The sequence below is a fragment of the Mustela nivalis genome (assembly GCF_964662115.1).
Source record: "Mustela nivalis genome assembly, chromosome: Y".
NCBI lineage: Eukaryota > Metazoa > Chordata > Mammalia > Carnivora > Mustelidae > Mustela > Mustela nivalis.
This window is the reverse complement of record NC_139041.1, coordinates 29501024-29518769: the sequence shown is the minus strand read 5'-3', so window position 1 is coordinate 29518769 and position 17746 is coordinate 29501024. Positions and strand designations below refer to the sequence as shown.

Below are 17746 nucleotides of genomic sequence, written 5' to 3'. Positions count from 1 at the left end.
AACACAGGCCATAATATCTCTGGCATTGGCTGTGCAAACATTTTTCTAGACAGGTCTCCTCAGGCAAAGGCAACAAAAGCAAAATTAAACCACTGGGACAACATCAGTAATGCTTTTGCATTACAAAGGAAACCATCAACAAAACAAAAAGGCAACCTGCCAAATGGCAGAAAACTCTTGCAAATGACACACTCAAAAAAAGTCCAAAATCTATAAAGGACTTAAACAGTTCAATACAACAGAACCATCCGATAAATAAATGGGCAGAGGGCCTGAATACACATCTTTCCAAAACCATCCAGATGGCCAAAAGACAAATGAAAAGATGCTCACCATCACTCATCATCAAGGAAATGGAAGCAAAACCAAAAGGAGCTCTCACCGCACATCTCTCCGAATGGCTAAAAGCAACAGCACAAGAAACAACAAGTGTTGGCAAGAATGTGAAGAAAAGGGAACCCTAGTGCACTGCTAGTGCAAATGCAAACGGGTGCAGCCACTGTGAGAAATAGTATGGAGGTTTCTCAAAAAATCAGAAACAGAATCACCATATCATATGATCCAGTAATTCCGCTACTGGGTATTTACCCAAAGCACTACTTTGAAAAGATCTATGCACCCCTTTGTTTACTGCACTTCATTTACAACAAGCAAGATACAGAAACAACTCAAGTGGCTTTTTTTTTTTTTTAAGAGTTTATTTATTTATTTGACAGAGAGATCAAAAGTAGGCAGAGAGGCTGGCAGAGGGGGAGGGAGAAGAAGGCTCCCTGCTGAGCAGAGAGACCTATTGCAGTGCTTGATCCCAGGACCCTGAGATCAGGGCCTGAGCCGAAGACAGAGATTTTAACCCACTGAAACACCCAGATGCCCCTCAATAGATGAATGGATAAAGAAGATACGCACACAACGAAATCAGCCATCAAGAGGAATGAAATCTTGTCGTTTGCAATAACATGGAACTACAGGGTATAATGCTAAGTGAAATGTCAGAGAAACAACTATCATGACTTCATTTGTATATGGAATTTAATAAATAAATGGAAAAACAAAGGAAAAAGAGACAGATTCAAATACAGAGAAATAATGGTTGCCAGAGGGGAGGTGGTGGGAAGATGAGTGCAACAAAGGGGATTAAGAGTATACTTGTTACAATTAGTACTGAGAAATATATAGAATTGTTGAATCACCACACTGTACACCTTAAACTAATATACCACTACATTAACAATTGAATAAAAAAATAACAGTATACTCAGGCAATGAAATAATACGTAGCAATTAATATAAACAAACCAATGCTAAAGTAGTCTGAATCAACATCATAACGCTGAAAGAAAGAAGCCATACTCAAAACATATGGCAGGAGCCCACACATATAAAGTGTAAAAACAGGAATTAACAATCCACGGTGTTATATATCAGAATAGCAGTGAAGACTGGGAAACAGGGAAAGCGTAGTGATTGGGAAAAATACAAGAGAGGCTTCTGTCGAATACATAAATAAAATATTTTTTTAAAAATCACTCTGAATGTACAAAGATGTATTAGTGAATAAAGCAGCAAATGGCCAAACAGTATGATCCCATTCATGATTATGTGTGTATTTTAATCACACAGACTTTCACATTCATAAACAAAATCTGGTAGGTAAAACTATTCATTCTATGTATCAGAGTAAAGGGAGATTATAGAATACAGGCAGTAATTTCCACTTTTCTTTCCCTTTATATTTTTCTCAATAGTTTGAAACACTTTTTTTTAAACCATGAGTATACATTTAGAAGTTTTTTGTTTCTTAAAAACAGTTGGAAGGACTTAGCTTCTGTATCAGCCAAATTAAAGGTCTTTTTGTTTTTACCCTTTTCTGAAGATGTTTTAAAATCTAGTTTCTCACTTCCTCTAATGTGACCTACATCCGTTCTTTCATAGCTATTGCTTGCAATTCCTCTTGGGCTCATCCACTAATCTCCGGACCTTTTCCTCCCAGTGCTCCTGTCCTCTCCTCACACCTTCCTGCTACTAATATGCTCAGGGGTGTCTGCTCTGCCTTTTTAGAAAAGGTAGGCATATTGCAGAAATGTTCTTTGAGATGCTGCAGTAGACAATCTTCCAAAGTGTGCTCTTCCCTCTCACTCGTTCTAGGTGAAGAATGACCACCTTTTCCCAGTTCCATATTACTATTCAAGGGCCCCTAATTAGTTCACTTCCCCCCTCCCCTCCCCGACAAATATATCCCCTCTAAGAAGGAATTCTCTACTTTCATTTATTCAAGTATTTACATTGGTATGGACCCATGGTATTTTACACATTGTATTTCAACTCCTCTGTGATTACGTAACATTTTTATATAATACAGTATTTTATTTTGTTGCTTCATTTGTTCTAATTTTGGCCTTTGGAAGGTCTTTCACAGTTTTTTTTTTTTTTTTAATTAAACCTTTCCTTTCATCTGGCAGTAAAAAAGATCCAGGCTCATCTTGTACACTCTTGTACACCCAGTCCTAGAATCAGCCATTGCTCCCGGCAGCCTTAGCTCCTCTTATTACAGAATGGTACTGGAATCCAAAGCATAATGCTCCGAACAGGGCACTAGGCATGCTTGTGGCTACTGGGCCTCTCTAGGCCCTCTCACTGCCTTTAGGCCCTCTCAGCCTCCAGAACAAGGATATCTTAGTGGAACACTTAGATTTGTCTAAGTGTGTCTACCTGTGTAGACACATATCTGTAAATACCTCTGTATATCCTCTGCATCTATATTAAGCTAAACTTGAGTTTATCCAAGGGCTCCAAAAGATCCATTCCCACGAGGATCATTCCAGCCTTTTCCCCTTACCGATCCGTGAAGCTGCACTCTTAACGCTGAGAAACTCAGCGCTTACCCTTTACTACCCATCTGGTTAACAGTGCAGTTCCAGGACACATGAGCAATGGCTTCCAAACTGTTAAGCAGTACCTCCATGAGAAATAAGTATCAGCCTGAACATGGTGCCTATATAGTTTCATTTGCTTTTAGCCTCACGGTCTTCATTTCCAAAGCTGGTAAAGCTCAGGTTCTTTATTTTTCCCCATCCCCTCTGGTGAGGTTATTAGTTGGTTTGGTCACACTCTGCAGTCCAACCTGGGATCACCTGGCCTCCTAAATTTGCATACATTAAGGTTCACCCTTTGTACTATAAAGTTCCACAAGCTTTGACCAATATCTAGAGCTATATATCCTACCATTATAGTATCCTACAAAATACCTTCAGGACCCTAAAAAATCCCCAATGCTTCACCTATTCAACCTCCTATACCCCTTCCCTCCAAATCCCTGGCAATCAACAACCCACTGAACAGCTCTACAGTTTCATGTGTTTTTTTCCCAGCTTTTAAAGACTTTATTTGATAGCCCTAGCACAAGCAGAGGGGACAGGGAGAGGGAGATGGAGAAGCAGGCTCCCCACTGAGCAAGAAGCCTGACGCAGGAACCCTGACATCATGACGTGAGGCAAAACCAAGAGTCAGACGCTTAACCAGCTGCACCACCCAGGTGCCCCAGCCTTTGTTTTGGCATGGATTGACAAATCATTCCTTTGAGTCAAACAGTATTCCACTGTCTGAATGTACCACAGCTTGTTTACCCATTCACCTACTCAAGGACAATTTGGCTGCTCCTGATTTCTGGCAATTATGATAAAGCTGCTATAAACATTTCTGTCTGGGGATCTATGTGGCCCTAAGTTTTTCAACCAGTTGGGTAAACAACTAGCAGCATCACTGTCAGATGGTATGGCATGACTAGGTTTAGCTTTGTGAGAAACCACCAATCTCTCCAAATGCCCACAGCATTTTGCAGCAACACTAACAATGAATGGGAGTTCCTATGGCTCCGCAACCTCACCAACATCTTGTGTTGTAAGGTCTGGATTTCCATCATTCTAACAGGGGCATGGGGCGATCTCTCTGTTGTTTTAATTTGCACTGCCCTGATAAAAAGTGCCATTGAACATCTTTTTGTACGCTTACTTGCCATCTCCAGATCTTCTTTGGTGACTTGTCTGTTCAGATCCTTTACCTATTTTTAAACTGTATTGTCTCTTTAGGAGTTCTTTGTATATTTTTGATATGTCTTTTTTTAGGAGATGTGGCCTTTGCAAATATTCTCTCCCAGTCTGGGGCTTGTCTTTTCATGCTCTGTGTCTTTCAGAGCAGATGTTTTTGATTTTAATAAAGTCTAGCATATATATGCTTTTACTATTCTATCTCATCACCAAACTGAAGGTCACATACATTTTTATTGTTTTGACATAAATTTAATAGTTTGATACTTAAAATTAGATCTACCATTTATTTTAATTCTTACATAAGGTATAAGGTCTGTGTCTAGGTTCATTTTTGTGTATGAATGTCCAATTGCTCCAGCACCATGTATGGAAGAGACATCATTCCTCCCTTCAAGTTCCTTCACCCTTTATCAAAAATCAATTGACTAAACAGTTGATCTTTAACATGGGCTTTACATGGGGATTTTTTTCAATCAATATAGATCAATACTGCTATATATAGATATATATATCTATATATCTATAGATACAGATCAACGCATTTTCTCTTTGATTACTAATGACATGTTTTTCTCTAGCTTACTTTGAGAGTATGGTATATCATATATTTAAAACACGAAATATGTGTTGACAATTTATATTATCAGTAAGGGTTCCAGTCAACAACAGGCTATTTGTTTTGAAGGAGTCAACAATTCTAGTGGATTTGGGACTGTGCAGTGGCCCAGCTTGTGGGGGGAGGTCAGAGCTCCAAACTCCTGTATTGTCCAAGGGTCGATTGTATTTGTGTAGACTGATTTCTGGCTCGCTGTTCCATCCTGCTGATATACATAGTTATTGTTTTACCCACTACAGGTAAAGATTTTAAGTCCAGAAAATAAAGAGCCAATGTTCAAATTTTCTGCCTCATCTTAATTCTCTGCACAGCTTTTATTTTGGCATTATCATCTCTGAGAAGTTGGGAATGGAAAGGATGGTTAAGTGTAATCTAGGGGGGAAGTACTATGGCCATTCAACAACCCAGCACCCTCAAATATGGACAGAGTAAAATAAAACTATATACAGGTCTCTGCTAGGGCCTAAACAATAGACACAAAGTATCTTCCTACGTGTTTTCTATGTTCTCAATTTCTTAAGTGGAAGCCACAAATTTTTCAAATTATTTCACTTTAATGTTAGCAAAGAGTTCTACCCAAATTTTGCCATGAGGATGCCTGACATGTCTACTATGCAGTTTTTCTGAATTTCAGAACTTAGAGTAGGATGCTGGGGGAAGCCGGGAAGAGCTTTTAACCACATCTTTCTGAACCAGAAGCATTTTGACAGTGTATAAAAGTGAAAAACTATTTTTTTAAGAGAATATGAAATACCTGTAGTAAGTGGATTATTTCCTAATATCCCTTTAGGCCCCAAGTTTCCTTCTGAAAGGAAAGTTAAGGTACAGATAAGCTCTATATCCTTAGATCTGCATGCCCTGTGCAATAGGATAAGAACTATTTGTGTGTGGCTATTTAAATTTAAGATTCAATTCTTCACTTACACTAGCCACATTTCAAATATTTAATAGCCACACATGGCTAGCAGCGACCATATCAGACAGCAGAGACACAGGTGCCCCCCATCACTACAGAAAATTGACATTAGACAGTCCCATCTTGGAATACCGAATATGGGATCCCTTGCCATACCACAGCTCAGAATGGATGACCTACTTTGCAGGCACTCCAGAATGTCCTGTGATCTGATTTATTTGTCCTCTGCTAACATTACTCCCAAGAGACGAGGCAATTAAATCATAGGCTAATGGCCAAGAGAAACTAAGTACTCAAATGTTTGCTGAAAGTTAAGTTCTCAGTGACTACCCTACTGTGGATGGTGGCAATATTGGCAACAGACAAAATCCTGGAGATCACCAACACAAATGGACCACTATGTAACTATGTACTATTACAGATTATTTACAACAGACTTAAAGAATATGCATTTCATCCAAGTTACCGGCTTAACTTCATTCCACAAAGTCTATCCTCAAGTCTAGCTCATGGTCTGGCATGATACGGACTCTATGAAGGTTATTATCAAGCCCAAGAATAAAGCAATTTATCATGCTCAAATAAACACTTAATAAAAGTATATATGTAACACTCATACCAACCCAATACTGCATTCTTTAAGCAAATATTAAGAATCTACGAACTGTACTTGAGGGGGAGATCTAGACTAAAGACACCTAGCCTTAAAATCGTTAGTTTCTGTGTGTGGAAATGTTCCCAACAGTGGATATCTTTACAAAATGCAGATTTCACATCATTTCTAGGGTTCTATCAACTTTCACATCATTTCTAGGATTCTATCAACTCTATAGTTTTGGGGGATTTTTGGTATCTATAAGAGCAATTAAGAAGAGTGGAATTTAGGGAAGTGACTGACATTTGTCAAAACAGATGAATTATTCTATTTAAAAGGTAAGGTAATGGGGTGCCTGGCTAGCTCAGTCAGTGGGGTGTGTGACTCCTGATCTTAGAGTCATGATTTCAAGCTCCACGTTGGGTGTAGAGATTACTTAAATAAAATCTTTTAAAAATATTACATAAGAAGGTAAGTACTGTTACAGCATGGAAATTCAAATTCATATTAAATTCCCTACTTATACCCCTCAATATTATTACTTTCATAGTTTTACAAGAAAAAGTACATGACAAAAATGTTGCTATATTCTACAAAGATGAAGGCTCCTACCTTTGTTTTCTTTATCAAATCCTGAAATCTGTTGAAAGAAAATATTTTATCTTTATTCAACTGTTCAGTTATAATTAACAGACCAAAGCAAGTTATAAAAACTACACAATCCTACCAGTGATTTGTAGAGACTCGATTCAGGGTTGATTTTAATGAGTTGCAATAGATCCTGCATAGTAAATACCTTAAGGAAAAGAAAAGTTAGACATATTTTTATATCAGTGTTTAAATGATAAACTAGGACATTTCTGAAGACTAAGAATAATGGTTCAGACCAAATTAAAAAAATATTATGATCAAGCTAAAATAAAACTGAAGAACTTTCTTATACTATTGATAACATATTAAAGTCACAAGGATAAAATATTTTTCTTTTTTTTTTTTTTAAAGATTTTATTTATTTACTTGAGAGAGAGCATGAACGAGGAGAAGGTCAGAGAGAGAAGCAGACTCCCCATGGAGCTAGGAGTCCGATGCGGGACTCGATCCCGGGACTCCAGGATCATGACCTGAGCCAAAGGCAGTCGTCCAACCAACTGAGCCACCCAGGTGTCCCTAAAATATTTTTCTTGATCACATAATTAACCTCCTACTATTACACACTGAAGACAATAGTTCTAATATGTCTAAATGGTTAATGCTTTACAGATTACAAACAATCTAACAGGTGATGAACCAGTGAAAACATGTGTGAATTTGAGGGTCTTTCAACTGCAGTAACATTTTTAAAGTATTACCGCTTCAAAATATAAATAAACTTTTACTGTCATTACCAGAATGAATAATTAAAGCATACCTAAAATAGTCTTAAACATTTTGGGTGGCTATTTGTTTTTTTTTTTTTTTTAAAGATTTTATTTATTTACTCGAGAGAGAGAGAGAGAGAGAGAGAGAGAGCAAACAGGGTGAAGGGCAGAGGGATAAGCAGACTCCCCGCTGAGCAGGGAGCCCGATGCTGGGACTCCAGAATCATGACCTGAGCTGAAGGCAGATACCAACTGAGGCACAGGCACCCCTAGGGTGGCTATCCTTAATATATATTTTTACTACAATATTTATCATTTACTAGGTTTACCCTGAGAACATGGATAGGTTTTCAAATGGTTTTCCTTTATAGAACAACACAGCATTTTAGAGTAGAACCTTTAAGTATATGAACTGGATTACCTACTGCTGTAACAACTGTGTAACTGACTATTACTCATGCAATAAGTAAAATTGTAAAGCATAACTGGAAACTCAGGGGTGCCTGGCTGGCTCAGTCAGTAGAACATAGGTCATGAGTTGACAAATAAAATTTGGTTGTTAAATAAAAACAGCATATTTGAATTTTCAAATACTAACATTGTTCTTATTTTCTTAAAACATCGGAATATGAACTTTAGTCAATTATAGACAAGAGAAAGAACAAAAATAGAGAAACAACACCAAGAGTTAAACTATGGACTTAAGGGGTGTCTGGGTGGCTCAGGCAGTTAAGCATCTGCCTTCAGCTCATGTCATGGTTCTGGAGCCTGGGAACAAACCCAAGTCAGGCTCCCTGCTAAGCAGGGAGTCTGCTTTTCTCCACCCCTCCTCCTACTCCCTGTTGCTCTCACTCTCGAATAAAACTTTTAAAAAGTAAATAAAAATAGACCATGGACTTTAGATAATGTGACAATGTAGATTCAAAATGTAATGTATAATGTATATTTGTATAATGCACATTATAATACATTATAATACATATAATATACATTTGTATAATACAAAAATGTATATAATGGGGGCACCTGGATGGCTTAGCTGGTTAAGCATCTGCCTCTTGATTTCAGCTCAGGTGAATGATCCCAGGGTCAGGAGATGGAGTACTGCTGAGGGCTCCACAATGGGCATGGAGCCTGTTTAAGATTCTCTCTTTTCCTCTTTGTGCTCCTCCCCACCTCCCTTTTATTTTATTTATTTATTTTTTTTGGGTAAACATTTTATTTATTTATTTGACAGAGAGAGAATACAAGCAGGCAGAGAGACAGGCAGAGGGAGATGCAGGCTCTCCACTGAGTAGGAAGCCTGATGTAGGGCTCAATCCAAGGACCCTCGGATGGTGACCTGAGCCAAAGGCAGATGCTTAACCCTTCCCTCTTTAAAAAAAAAAAAAAGAAAGAAAAAAATCAAGTATATAATAAAAAATGTTGATAGCAGGGAAGTCTGTGCATGTGTGGGAGCAGGGAACATTTAGGGTATCTTCCTTTGCTCAACTTTGCTCTGAATCTCAACTCCTTTAAAAAATTAAGTCTATTAAAAGAAGTAAGCAAAGTCAGGTGTATCAGCCTTTAAAATAATCAAGTGTTGGGGCACCTGGCTGGCTCAGTGGTCTCAGTGATCTCTCTGTCAAATAAATAAAATCTTTAAAAAAATAAAAATAAAAATAAAATATAAAATAAAATAATCAAGTGTGCCTAGATTTCTCAACCATTACTGTTAAACATTAAGCAACTAGAAAATTGGTAAAAATAGGTGTTTCAGTATTTGAGAATTCCACAGATTTTTTATTTTTATTTCTTTAAAGATTTTATTTATTTGACAGAGATCACAAGTGGGCAGAGAGGTAGGCGGGGGGGGGGGGGGGGGGGACCAGGCTCCCTGCTGAGCAGAGAGACTGATGTGGGGCTCAAAACCAGGACCCTGAGATCATGACCTGAGCCGAAGGCAGAAGCTTAACCCACTGAACCACCCAGGTGCCCCAAGAATTCCACAGATTTTTAAAAACTATTGTACCCCTCATTTCCCTTGTGTAATTCTAAGGAACAGAAATATCTGAAAAGACTTTGACATAGTAAGAACAACACATTTTAGAAATCTAGATTTATGGCTCTGCATTGATATTTACAAATCATGTGACCTTGAGCAAAGTACCTCACCTCTCCATAGGTGAGGTGGCTCCTCATCTCTAATGCAGTTAACACCCGCACTGTGACAAGTATAGTAACAATCTTACAACAGATTCAACATCACTGACAACTGTGAGTCTTAGTAGATAACATCGAATGGGAGGTCAATTCTAGCTCCAAAACAGTCATTCTTTACATCATAATTTTACAAAGACTAATTGAGATTCCAAGAAATTGGTAACGATCAAGTTTAATACTTCCACTTTGTTACGTGATCGAATATATGATGTGAATTCAAAGATGACCGAAAAATGGACCTCACTCACTAAGGAATATGCCGCTAGGGCACAGCACTTCCCGTTAGCTCAGAAAAAAAGCTGTTAATAGAAAATTCAAAAACAGAAAAGGAAAACTTTACCTTTTCTTTGGCCAAACCACTTTCCAGAAAAAAAACAGAGCGTGAATACTCGTAGCCACATCTTTGTAAGTGATCTGCCACTAGACAGTTAGAAGCGTCCACTAAGAGGAAACTCCCTTCCACTGAAATGGATGGGGACTGCAGTTTTCTACTCAAAACAGGGTGCATCAATTCGTGAATTAGCTGGTTGCGAAGCTGTGTCTAGCTCAAAACAAAACAAAACAAAACAAAAACATGAAAAAAGGGAAAAAATTTCAGCAAGATTATTTCACTGTAGATACACAGATCTTTATATGAATTAGCATTCTTATTTCCAAAATGGTTTGGAACCCATGACCAAAAGCTAGGAACCATTCCCTAGATAACCCTGTGACACAAGTAGCTCACTGAGTTCTGTAAAAAACTCATTTTCACCAACTTTCAAGTTAACTTGTGGTTCCCCAGAACACATGTACACTCTAACTTCACTTCCCCAGGAGCCCATTTCAGCAGCTTTTCACCAGGGTATCAAGTGCAGGAGACAATTCTGCACCTTTTCACCTCTCTGTGGACTACTAAAGGATATGAAAATACTGGGCATATTGATGAAAACAAAACTGGGTTCCCAAAAGGGAAATCACATATGCAAGAAAGAAATTGGTAAACCCCAAAACATATTAGGATATACTTTTGCATACAGTATTTACATCTCAAGATACTGAAATATAATAATTTTCTTACATTTTATAATTCAGAAAATTATAGTGTAAAGTGGGTCATTTTCTCAAAGTTGTAACACTACCATTATTCATCTTGTTTTAACAAAATTCCCCAAATTACTCAGATTACTGGGTATTTCTTTTAGTCTATTTTGCATATCATCTGAAAACATACATTTGGGCTGAGCTTAAGAATACATACCTAGATTGATGGGGTTCAGCAGTAAATGCTATCTAATAAATTCATGTCAATAGAATACAAGCAAGAAACAAATGCAGTTCTTATCATACTTTTTTCTATTCTTTAGCTCAAGAATAAAACAGTACATAAATACCAGTATAGAACAGGCCTTAGTATAGGTCTAAAGTCTCCTAGTTGGGGTGCCTGGGTGGCTCAGTGGGTTAAGCCTCTGCCTTCAGCTCAGGTCATGATCTCAGGGTCCTGGGATAGAGCCCCACATTGGCCCCTCTGCTCAACGGGGAGCCTGCTTCCTCCTCCTCTCTCTCCCTGCCTACTTGTGATCTCTGTGTGTCAAATAAATAAATAAAAATCTTTAAAGTCTCCTAGTTAAAAAAAAAAAAAAAAAAGACATTTACACTTAACAGAATATGCATGCCCTACCTCATATAGTACAATTCAGTAACTGAAATAAAATGAAATCATAGCATTCTCCACCAGTAAAATTCAGAGGTGATTTAATTAAATTTGTAAGAACTAAAAAATATATTTAGATTCAGCTTAATAAAATGACTTAGGGTGTCTTGCAAATAAATACTGAAATAGAGAAAGATTTAGAAGAGTGACAGAAGCAGAAAGGAAAGTAAGGGTAGGAGGAAAAAAAAAAGGAAAGGGCCTTACAGGGCAATCCCCAGCCTAACAAACACAAAAAGCAAGCCATCCAGTACTTGTTGGAAGGAATCCCACAACTGGCTGGGGACTCTCCAGCAGCCAATGTAAAGAGGGAAATCCATTCAGAATTAATGTTCCTAAAATAGAAGTAAGTACAATAATGGGGGGGGGCGGTGGAAGAGAAGAAACTTGGGTAACCTCTACACAACTCTCTCCAAAATTAAGAGGAGACTCAAGGAGAAAGACTTGGTAAATCCTATTTAATAGATGCCAGACTTTGTACTTCACCAGAAATTCTTCGCAAACACCCAAATAGAATGTTAATTAAGCCATTAAAAATTTCAATGAATTTTAAAAATTAAAACTCAGGCCACCATCACTGAACTGAGAAAACACAAATTATCTCAGATTAGTAAGTAAAAATCTGTCTTGCTACTGGTAAAGCTGGGATAACAGAACTGAACAGCCAGCTACACAAAAGAAACATTATTTCTCTAGAAGATACACATTATTAAAAGTGAATCAAGGTAACATAATCCTGATATCAAACCCAATCAGGGACAGCTTAAAAAGGATAAGAATACATCAGTATCATTTCTGACTACAAATAAAACACTCAAATCTAAATTTAGAAGCACAGTAAAACAAAGTATGCCATGGCCAGGAATCCAAGGATCATTCGACATTAGAAAGCACATTAATACATTATTCACTACAATTAATTCCAAGTGGGTTACAGAGTTAACTGAAAAAATAAGTAAATAAAACCTTTTCATTTTATTTATTTATTTTAAAGATTTTATTTATTTATTTGACAAAAGAGACAAAAATCACAAGTACACAGAGAGACAGGCAGAGAGAGAAGGGGAAGCAGGCTCCCTGCTGAGCAGAGTGTCCAATGTTGGGCTCGATCCCAGGACCTTGGGATCATGATCTGAGCCGAAGGCAGAGGCTTTAACCCACTAAGCCATCCAGGCACCCCAATAAAACATTTTTAAAAATAAAGAATATTTGTTCTTTTAGAGAAGAACTGAGAATAATCAGCAAAAAAAAAAAAAATAGATTTGAACATATTAAAAATGTATATCACTATTTAGAGCCAATAGAACTGAATATCAAGATAAAGTATGGCTGCAAAATTGGAAAAGAAATTTTCTATTTTATTTATTTATTTGACAGAGAGAGAGCACCAGCAGGCAGAGAGGCAGACAGAGAGAGGAAGCAGGCTCCCCGCTGAGCAGAGAGCCCAACGTTGGGCTCGATCCCAGGACCCTGGGATCATGACCTGAGCTGAAGGTAGAGGTTTAACCCACTGAGCCACCCAGGCACCCTGATATTTTCAATTAAAAGAAAATCTTATACATTAATAAAACAGCACTGGGGTGGGGGTAATGGGCAAGGAACATAAACTGCCAATCCACAGAAAACATACCAATGGCCAGAAAATATGTGCAACTTCATTAATAATCAATGGAATATTAAAGATTTTCCAATGTTTAAAAAAAAGTCATGATAATATCACTGGAGAGATAAGTATTATTAAGTTGCTCGTGGAGTATATACTATTAACAATCTTTCTAGAACAAGACCCATATACTGAGAGCCTTAAAGTTCTGCCCTTGAGTGGCTCAGTCAGTTAAGCATCTGACTTCAGCTTGGGTCATGATCTCAGGTCCCTGGGATGGAACCCAATAGGGCTGAGCTTAGCATAGAATCTGCTTCTCCCACTCCCCCTGCCCCTCCCCCTGCTGGAGCACCTGCCCACTCACTCTCTCTCTCTCTCTCTCTCTCTCTCTCTTTTTTTAAGAAAAAAAAAGCTCAGGGGACACCTGGATGGCTCAGATGGTTGAGCATTTGCCTTTGTGTCAGGCCATCATCCCAGGGTCCTGCTTCTCCTTCTCCCTCTACAGCTCCCCCTGCTTGTGCTCTCTTGTTCTGTCAAATAAATAAAATCTTCAAACAAACCAAAAACAAACCAAACTCGGGCTTTTGGTTCAGTAATGTCACTTAACCTAGACGAGGCAAAAAGTGAGAGATTCAACTGAAGGAATGGGCTGGCCTGGGTATAATGTAAATCTTTAACAGGGAATTGCTTCATAAATCACCCATGCATTCAAAGACAAGCCTGGTGCCATTAAAAGTGAGAATTTCAAGGACTCTGAAGGATATCGGAAAATGTTCACCATATAATATCAGATTAAAAAGAGTGGTGTCTGGCTGGCTCAGTCAACTGAGTATGGGACTCTCACGGTCTCCAGGTTGTGGGTTCAAACTCTGCATTGGGGAATGGAGATTACTCCTTTGGCTCGGGTTATGATCCCAGGATCCTGGAATAGAGCCCAGCATCGGGCTCTCTGCTCAGCGAGGAGAGCTCCTCCTCTCTCTCTGCCTGCCTCTCTGCCAAATAAATAAAATCTTAAAAAAAAAAAAAAAAAAAAAGAAAGACTCTTATGTCAATTAGTAGCTGTATTAGCCATGATTTTCCCCATGTTTTTTCTATATTTTTCAGATTAATCTCATGATTTAAGTTACCAAAACAATGGGAGAACGAAAATTTTTTTTTAAAAAGCTCACTTTTTCCTTAACACTTTCTTTTAAAGAAAGGGAGAGCGGTAGGGGCAGAGCGAGGGGGAAAGCAAAATCCTAAGTAGGCACCATCCGCAGCACAGAGCTGGTTATGGGCTGAGCCCACAACCTTGATTATGACCTGAGCTGAAACTAAGAGCTGGAGGCTCAACTGACTAATCCACCCAGGTGCCCTCTTAATTTGACATTTCAAATACAAAATATACTTTTGAAATGTATACAGTAACAAAAACATTTGAGCTAATCCTACTCTTTGCTGTTCATGTGTACTAGTATCTGCTGCCCAAATATTTATATATTTGAATACGTTTTAAGCAAGAAATTTCCCATTTCCCAAATTATTCTTGGGTAAATCGTTCACCTATTGTTTTCCATATGGTGTCTATTTCCTTCATTCAAAAGCGAGTACAATTATTAACTCAGGACTTGAAAACCAGATTTATAAACTTTTTTTTTTATAAAAGTCCAACTTTACTAGAATGTGTTCAGTTTACAAAGCCACCCACTATCACCTTAATATCAGTCCAGTAAACCCATGATTTGAATATGCTCTTTTAAGACCAGTCAAACTAAACCATTTTAAGACCTGTATTCCATTACAAAGAGTTACACAGGAACATAAAAATGTAACTTAGCAATACAAACTATGGCTTACTTTTTTTTAAATTAATTTATTTATTTTCAGAAAAACAGCATTCATTATTTTTTCACCACACCCAGTACTCCATACAATCCATCCCCTCTCTAATACCCACCACCTAGTTCCCCCAACCTTCCCCCGCAACCACTTCAAACCCCTCAGATTGTTTTTCAGAGTCCATAGTCTCTCATGGTTCATCTTGCTTTCTAATTTCCCTCAACTCCCTTCTCCTCTCTAACTCCCCATGTTTTCCTTATTTGTTATGCTCCACCGATAAGTGAAACAATATGATAATTGACTCTCTCTGCTTGAGTTATTTCACTCAGCATAATCTCTTACAGTCCTGTCCATGTTGACACAAAAGTTGGGTATTCAGTCTTTCTGATGGAGGCATAATACTCCATAGTGTATATGGACCACATCTTCCTTACCCATTCGTCCGTTGAAGGGCATCTTGGTTCTTTCCAGAGTTTGGCGACCGTGGCCATTGCTGCTATAAACATTGGGGTACAGATGGCCCTTCTGTTCACTAAATCTGTATCCTTGGGGTAAATACCCAGGAGTGCAATGGCAGGGACATAGGGAAGTTCTATTTTTAATTTCTTGAAGAATCTCCACACTGTTCTCCAAAGAGGCTGCACCAGCTTGCATTCCCACCAACAGTGTAAGAGGGTTCACCTTTCTCCACATCCTCTCCCACACATGTTGTTTCCTGTCTTGCTAATTTTGGTCATTCTAACTGGTGTGAGGTGATATGGACAGACACTTCTCCAATCAAGACATACAAATGGCTATCAGACACATGAAAAATGTTTATCATCACTAGTGCTCAAGGAGAATCAAATGAAAACCACATTGAGATGGCTTACTCTTTTAAAAGCCAAGACTTGAATGTTTTTAAACCTGGACTGCGTGTTACAGGTTAACTTGTAAAAGTTGTGTAAAAGATCTGGCTAAAACGGATACCTTGAGCGCGTCCAGTATACCCCGATCCTTAAACGTCTGGTAAAGCTTTTTTCGCAGTTCATCTTGACTCAACACGTCAGATTCGGGGTGCATAGTGACCTGGAAGATAAAAATGGTTACGGGTTACCCGGCGGGCAGATGGACCATGAATTTTTGAAAACAGACCAGTGGCCTCCCGGGAAACCCTAAGAGGCTGAGCAGGGGAAAAGAAGCTACAGCGGAAACAAACAACAGGTCCCTGGGGAGCAGCCAGTGTGTGTACCCGAGCCGCTAGCTGCCAGCTTCCCCTGCCCCCGACTCCCCCGCCTCCCGCCCCGCCCGTCCTGCCTGGGCCCGAGTTAACACCCCGCCTGAGCTGCAGGTTCAGGAGGAGTCCCCGCGTTCAGGGCTCGGTCTCTGCCCCCGACCAGTCGGGAAGAACAGGGGAGTTGAACACTTCGGCTCTCGCTCTGGACTAGGAACTCCAACCGACTCGCACTTCCGTTCTCACTGGTTCTGACGGGTAGGCGGGGTCGTGGTCCACACGCGACTTTCCCACGCGGCTGGAGGGCGAGGACCGGTAGTGAGGCAACAAGAGAAAACCGGGTACCAACCGGAATTCGTCCGGCTCCGCGTTGAGCCCGCCCTCCCCAAGGCCCGCCAAACGGAACCGCCCTTGTCGTCACTACTATGGCGCACGCGCTGGGTTACGCGGCCCTCTGGCCGGAAGCTCCTCCCACCTCTCGCGAGATCGCAACCGCGGACTCTCGCGAGGATTCTCGGGGAGTTCTGACAGAGGCTGCCAAGCGCGGGTCGGCTGAGGGAAGTGACTGTTTCCTTTGGCGGCATCTCCCCGCAGGTAGGAGATGGGGTGAGTAGGGGGCGGGAGGTCCAGGGGACGTTCCGGGTCCCGTGTGACGCGGATTTTGGCCCAGTCTCCAGTCCGCCCGGGGACAACCGGATCGGACCTGGCCAGTCCCCGTTCGGTCACATCCCAGGCCACTGGGCCGACGCACATCGCGTTTTAGCCCGCAAGTGTCGATCAGCTCGGGGCCTTTGCTTCATTTTGCCTTTCACTGGGACAGTCCGCGAATGCAGGGTTTTTTAACGGCCGTACTGTTGTCATTTGGAGCTGGAAAATTTGTGGGCCCTGTCCGCTGAGGGGCGGGGATTAGTCCTCTCACAAGCAGCCTGATAGCGTGTAACAAAGTGCTTGGTAACATTGTCTCGAACAAGTTTCCAGGTAACCTCAAAGACGCAGCCGTAAGCGTGTCCTCTGGGCAGTTTGGGATAAATCTGTCACCCAGACTTTAAAGACTTGGTACACACCTACGTACTGCCCTTCGATCACAGCCATCTTTCCTGCTACAGATCTTCCTTGTCCCAGTCGTTCTCAGCACCAGGTCCCGGCCGTCACTGCGGGCTAATTAGAACTGGCTCACCAGCGATAACCCATTTGCCATCCCCTATCATACCCCTTTTCCTCTGGACCACATACATTATATTTGAAGGTAAGATACTGCTGTATCTCACTCCCAACCCCCCAGAAAGGCCTTCCCATTTAAACATTCTCTGTTCCTTCAGTAGCTCCTTTCCAGAGCATTCCTTCCAACACACAGTTCAGAGTTATTGACCCTTTTAAAACGAGATTCCCAGAGGTGCGTATGTTCCCTGGAGGTGTCAAAAGGACATGATCTTAGTACAGCCTCAAATTGGCATTAGCTTTTTGGGTTCCTGTATCAGACTACTGCCCCTTACTGAGCTTGCATTGTAGATGAGCTGCTTTTAATCTAGGTTTCTCTCCTATTGTACAGTTTGGATTTTTGTTTTTCCTGGTTTTTATTTATTTATTTATTTATTTATTTATTTATTTTTTGCCTTCTCTTAAATTCTATCTTGTTCATTTCACTTAAATTCTCTTAACCTGCAGGGATTGTTGAACCTTTAGTGTTGC

General features: G+C 39.9%; 1 protein-coding gene and 1 long non-coding RNA gene across 34 annotated transcripts in view; one reads left to right on the top strand and one right to left on the bottom strand.

Moving 5' to 3' along the window:
* LOC309856860 (centriole and centriolar satellite protein OFD1-like) overlaps positions 1–16512 on the bottom strand; it is a 52545-nt gene extending 36033 nt beyond the window's left edge. For 7 of the 32 annotated variants that reach the window (XR_014307373.1, XR_014307374.1, XR_014307375.1 and 4 more), the window contains exons 1-4: positions 15814–16380; positions 10074–10274; positions 6901–6969; positions 6786–6813 (exon numbers count right to left, since the gene is read on the bottom strand). Coding sequence is in view for 28 of the 32 variants with exons in the window: in XM_082718587.1 (XP_082574713.1) it covers positions 6786–6813; positions 6901–6969; positions 10074–10274; positions 15814–15906 (391 nt within the window). In the remaining 4 variants the exon portion in view is untranslated. Of the gene's footprint in view, positions 1–6785; positions 6814–6900; positions 6970–10073; positions 10275–15813 lie in introns of all 32 variants that reach the window. The other 25 variants (XM_082718584.1, XM_082718588.1, XM_082718567.1 and 22 more) reach the window with 17 other exon arrangements.
* A 33-nt stretch (positions 16513–16545) lies between these two features.
* The window catches only part of LOC309856894, an 81275-nt gene continuing 80074 nt past the window's right edge, over positions 16546–17746 (top strand). Inside the window, exon 1 of one of the 2 annotated variants that reach the window (XR_014307395.1) lies at positions 16546–16618. This is a non-coding gene — a long non-coding RNA (uncharacterized lncRNA). The other variant, XR_014307396.1, reaches the window with a different exon arrangement.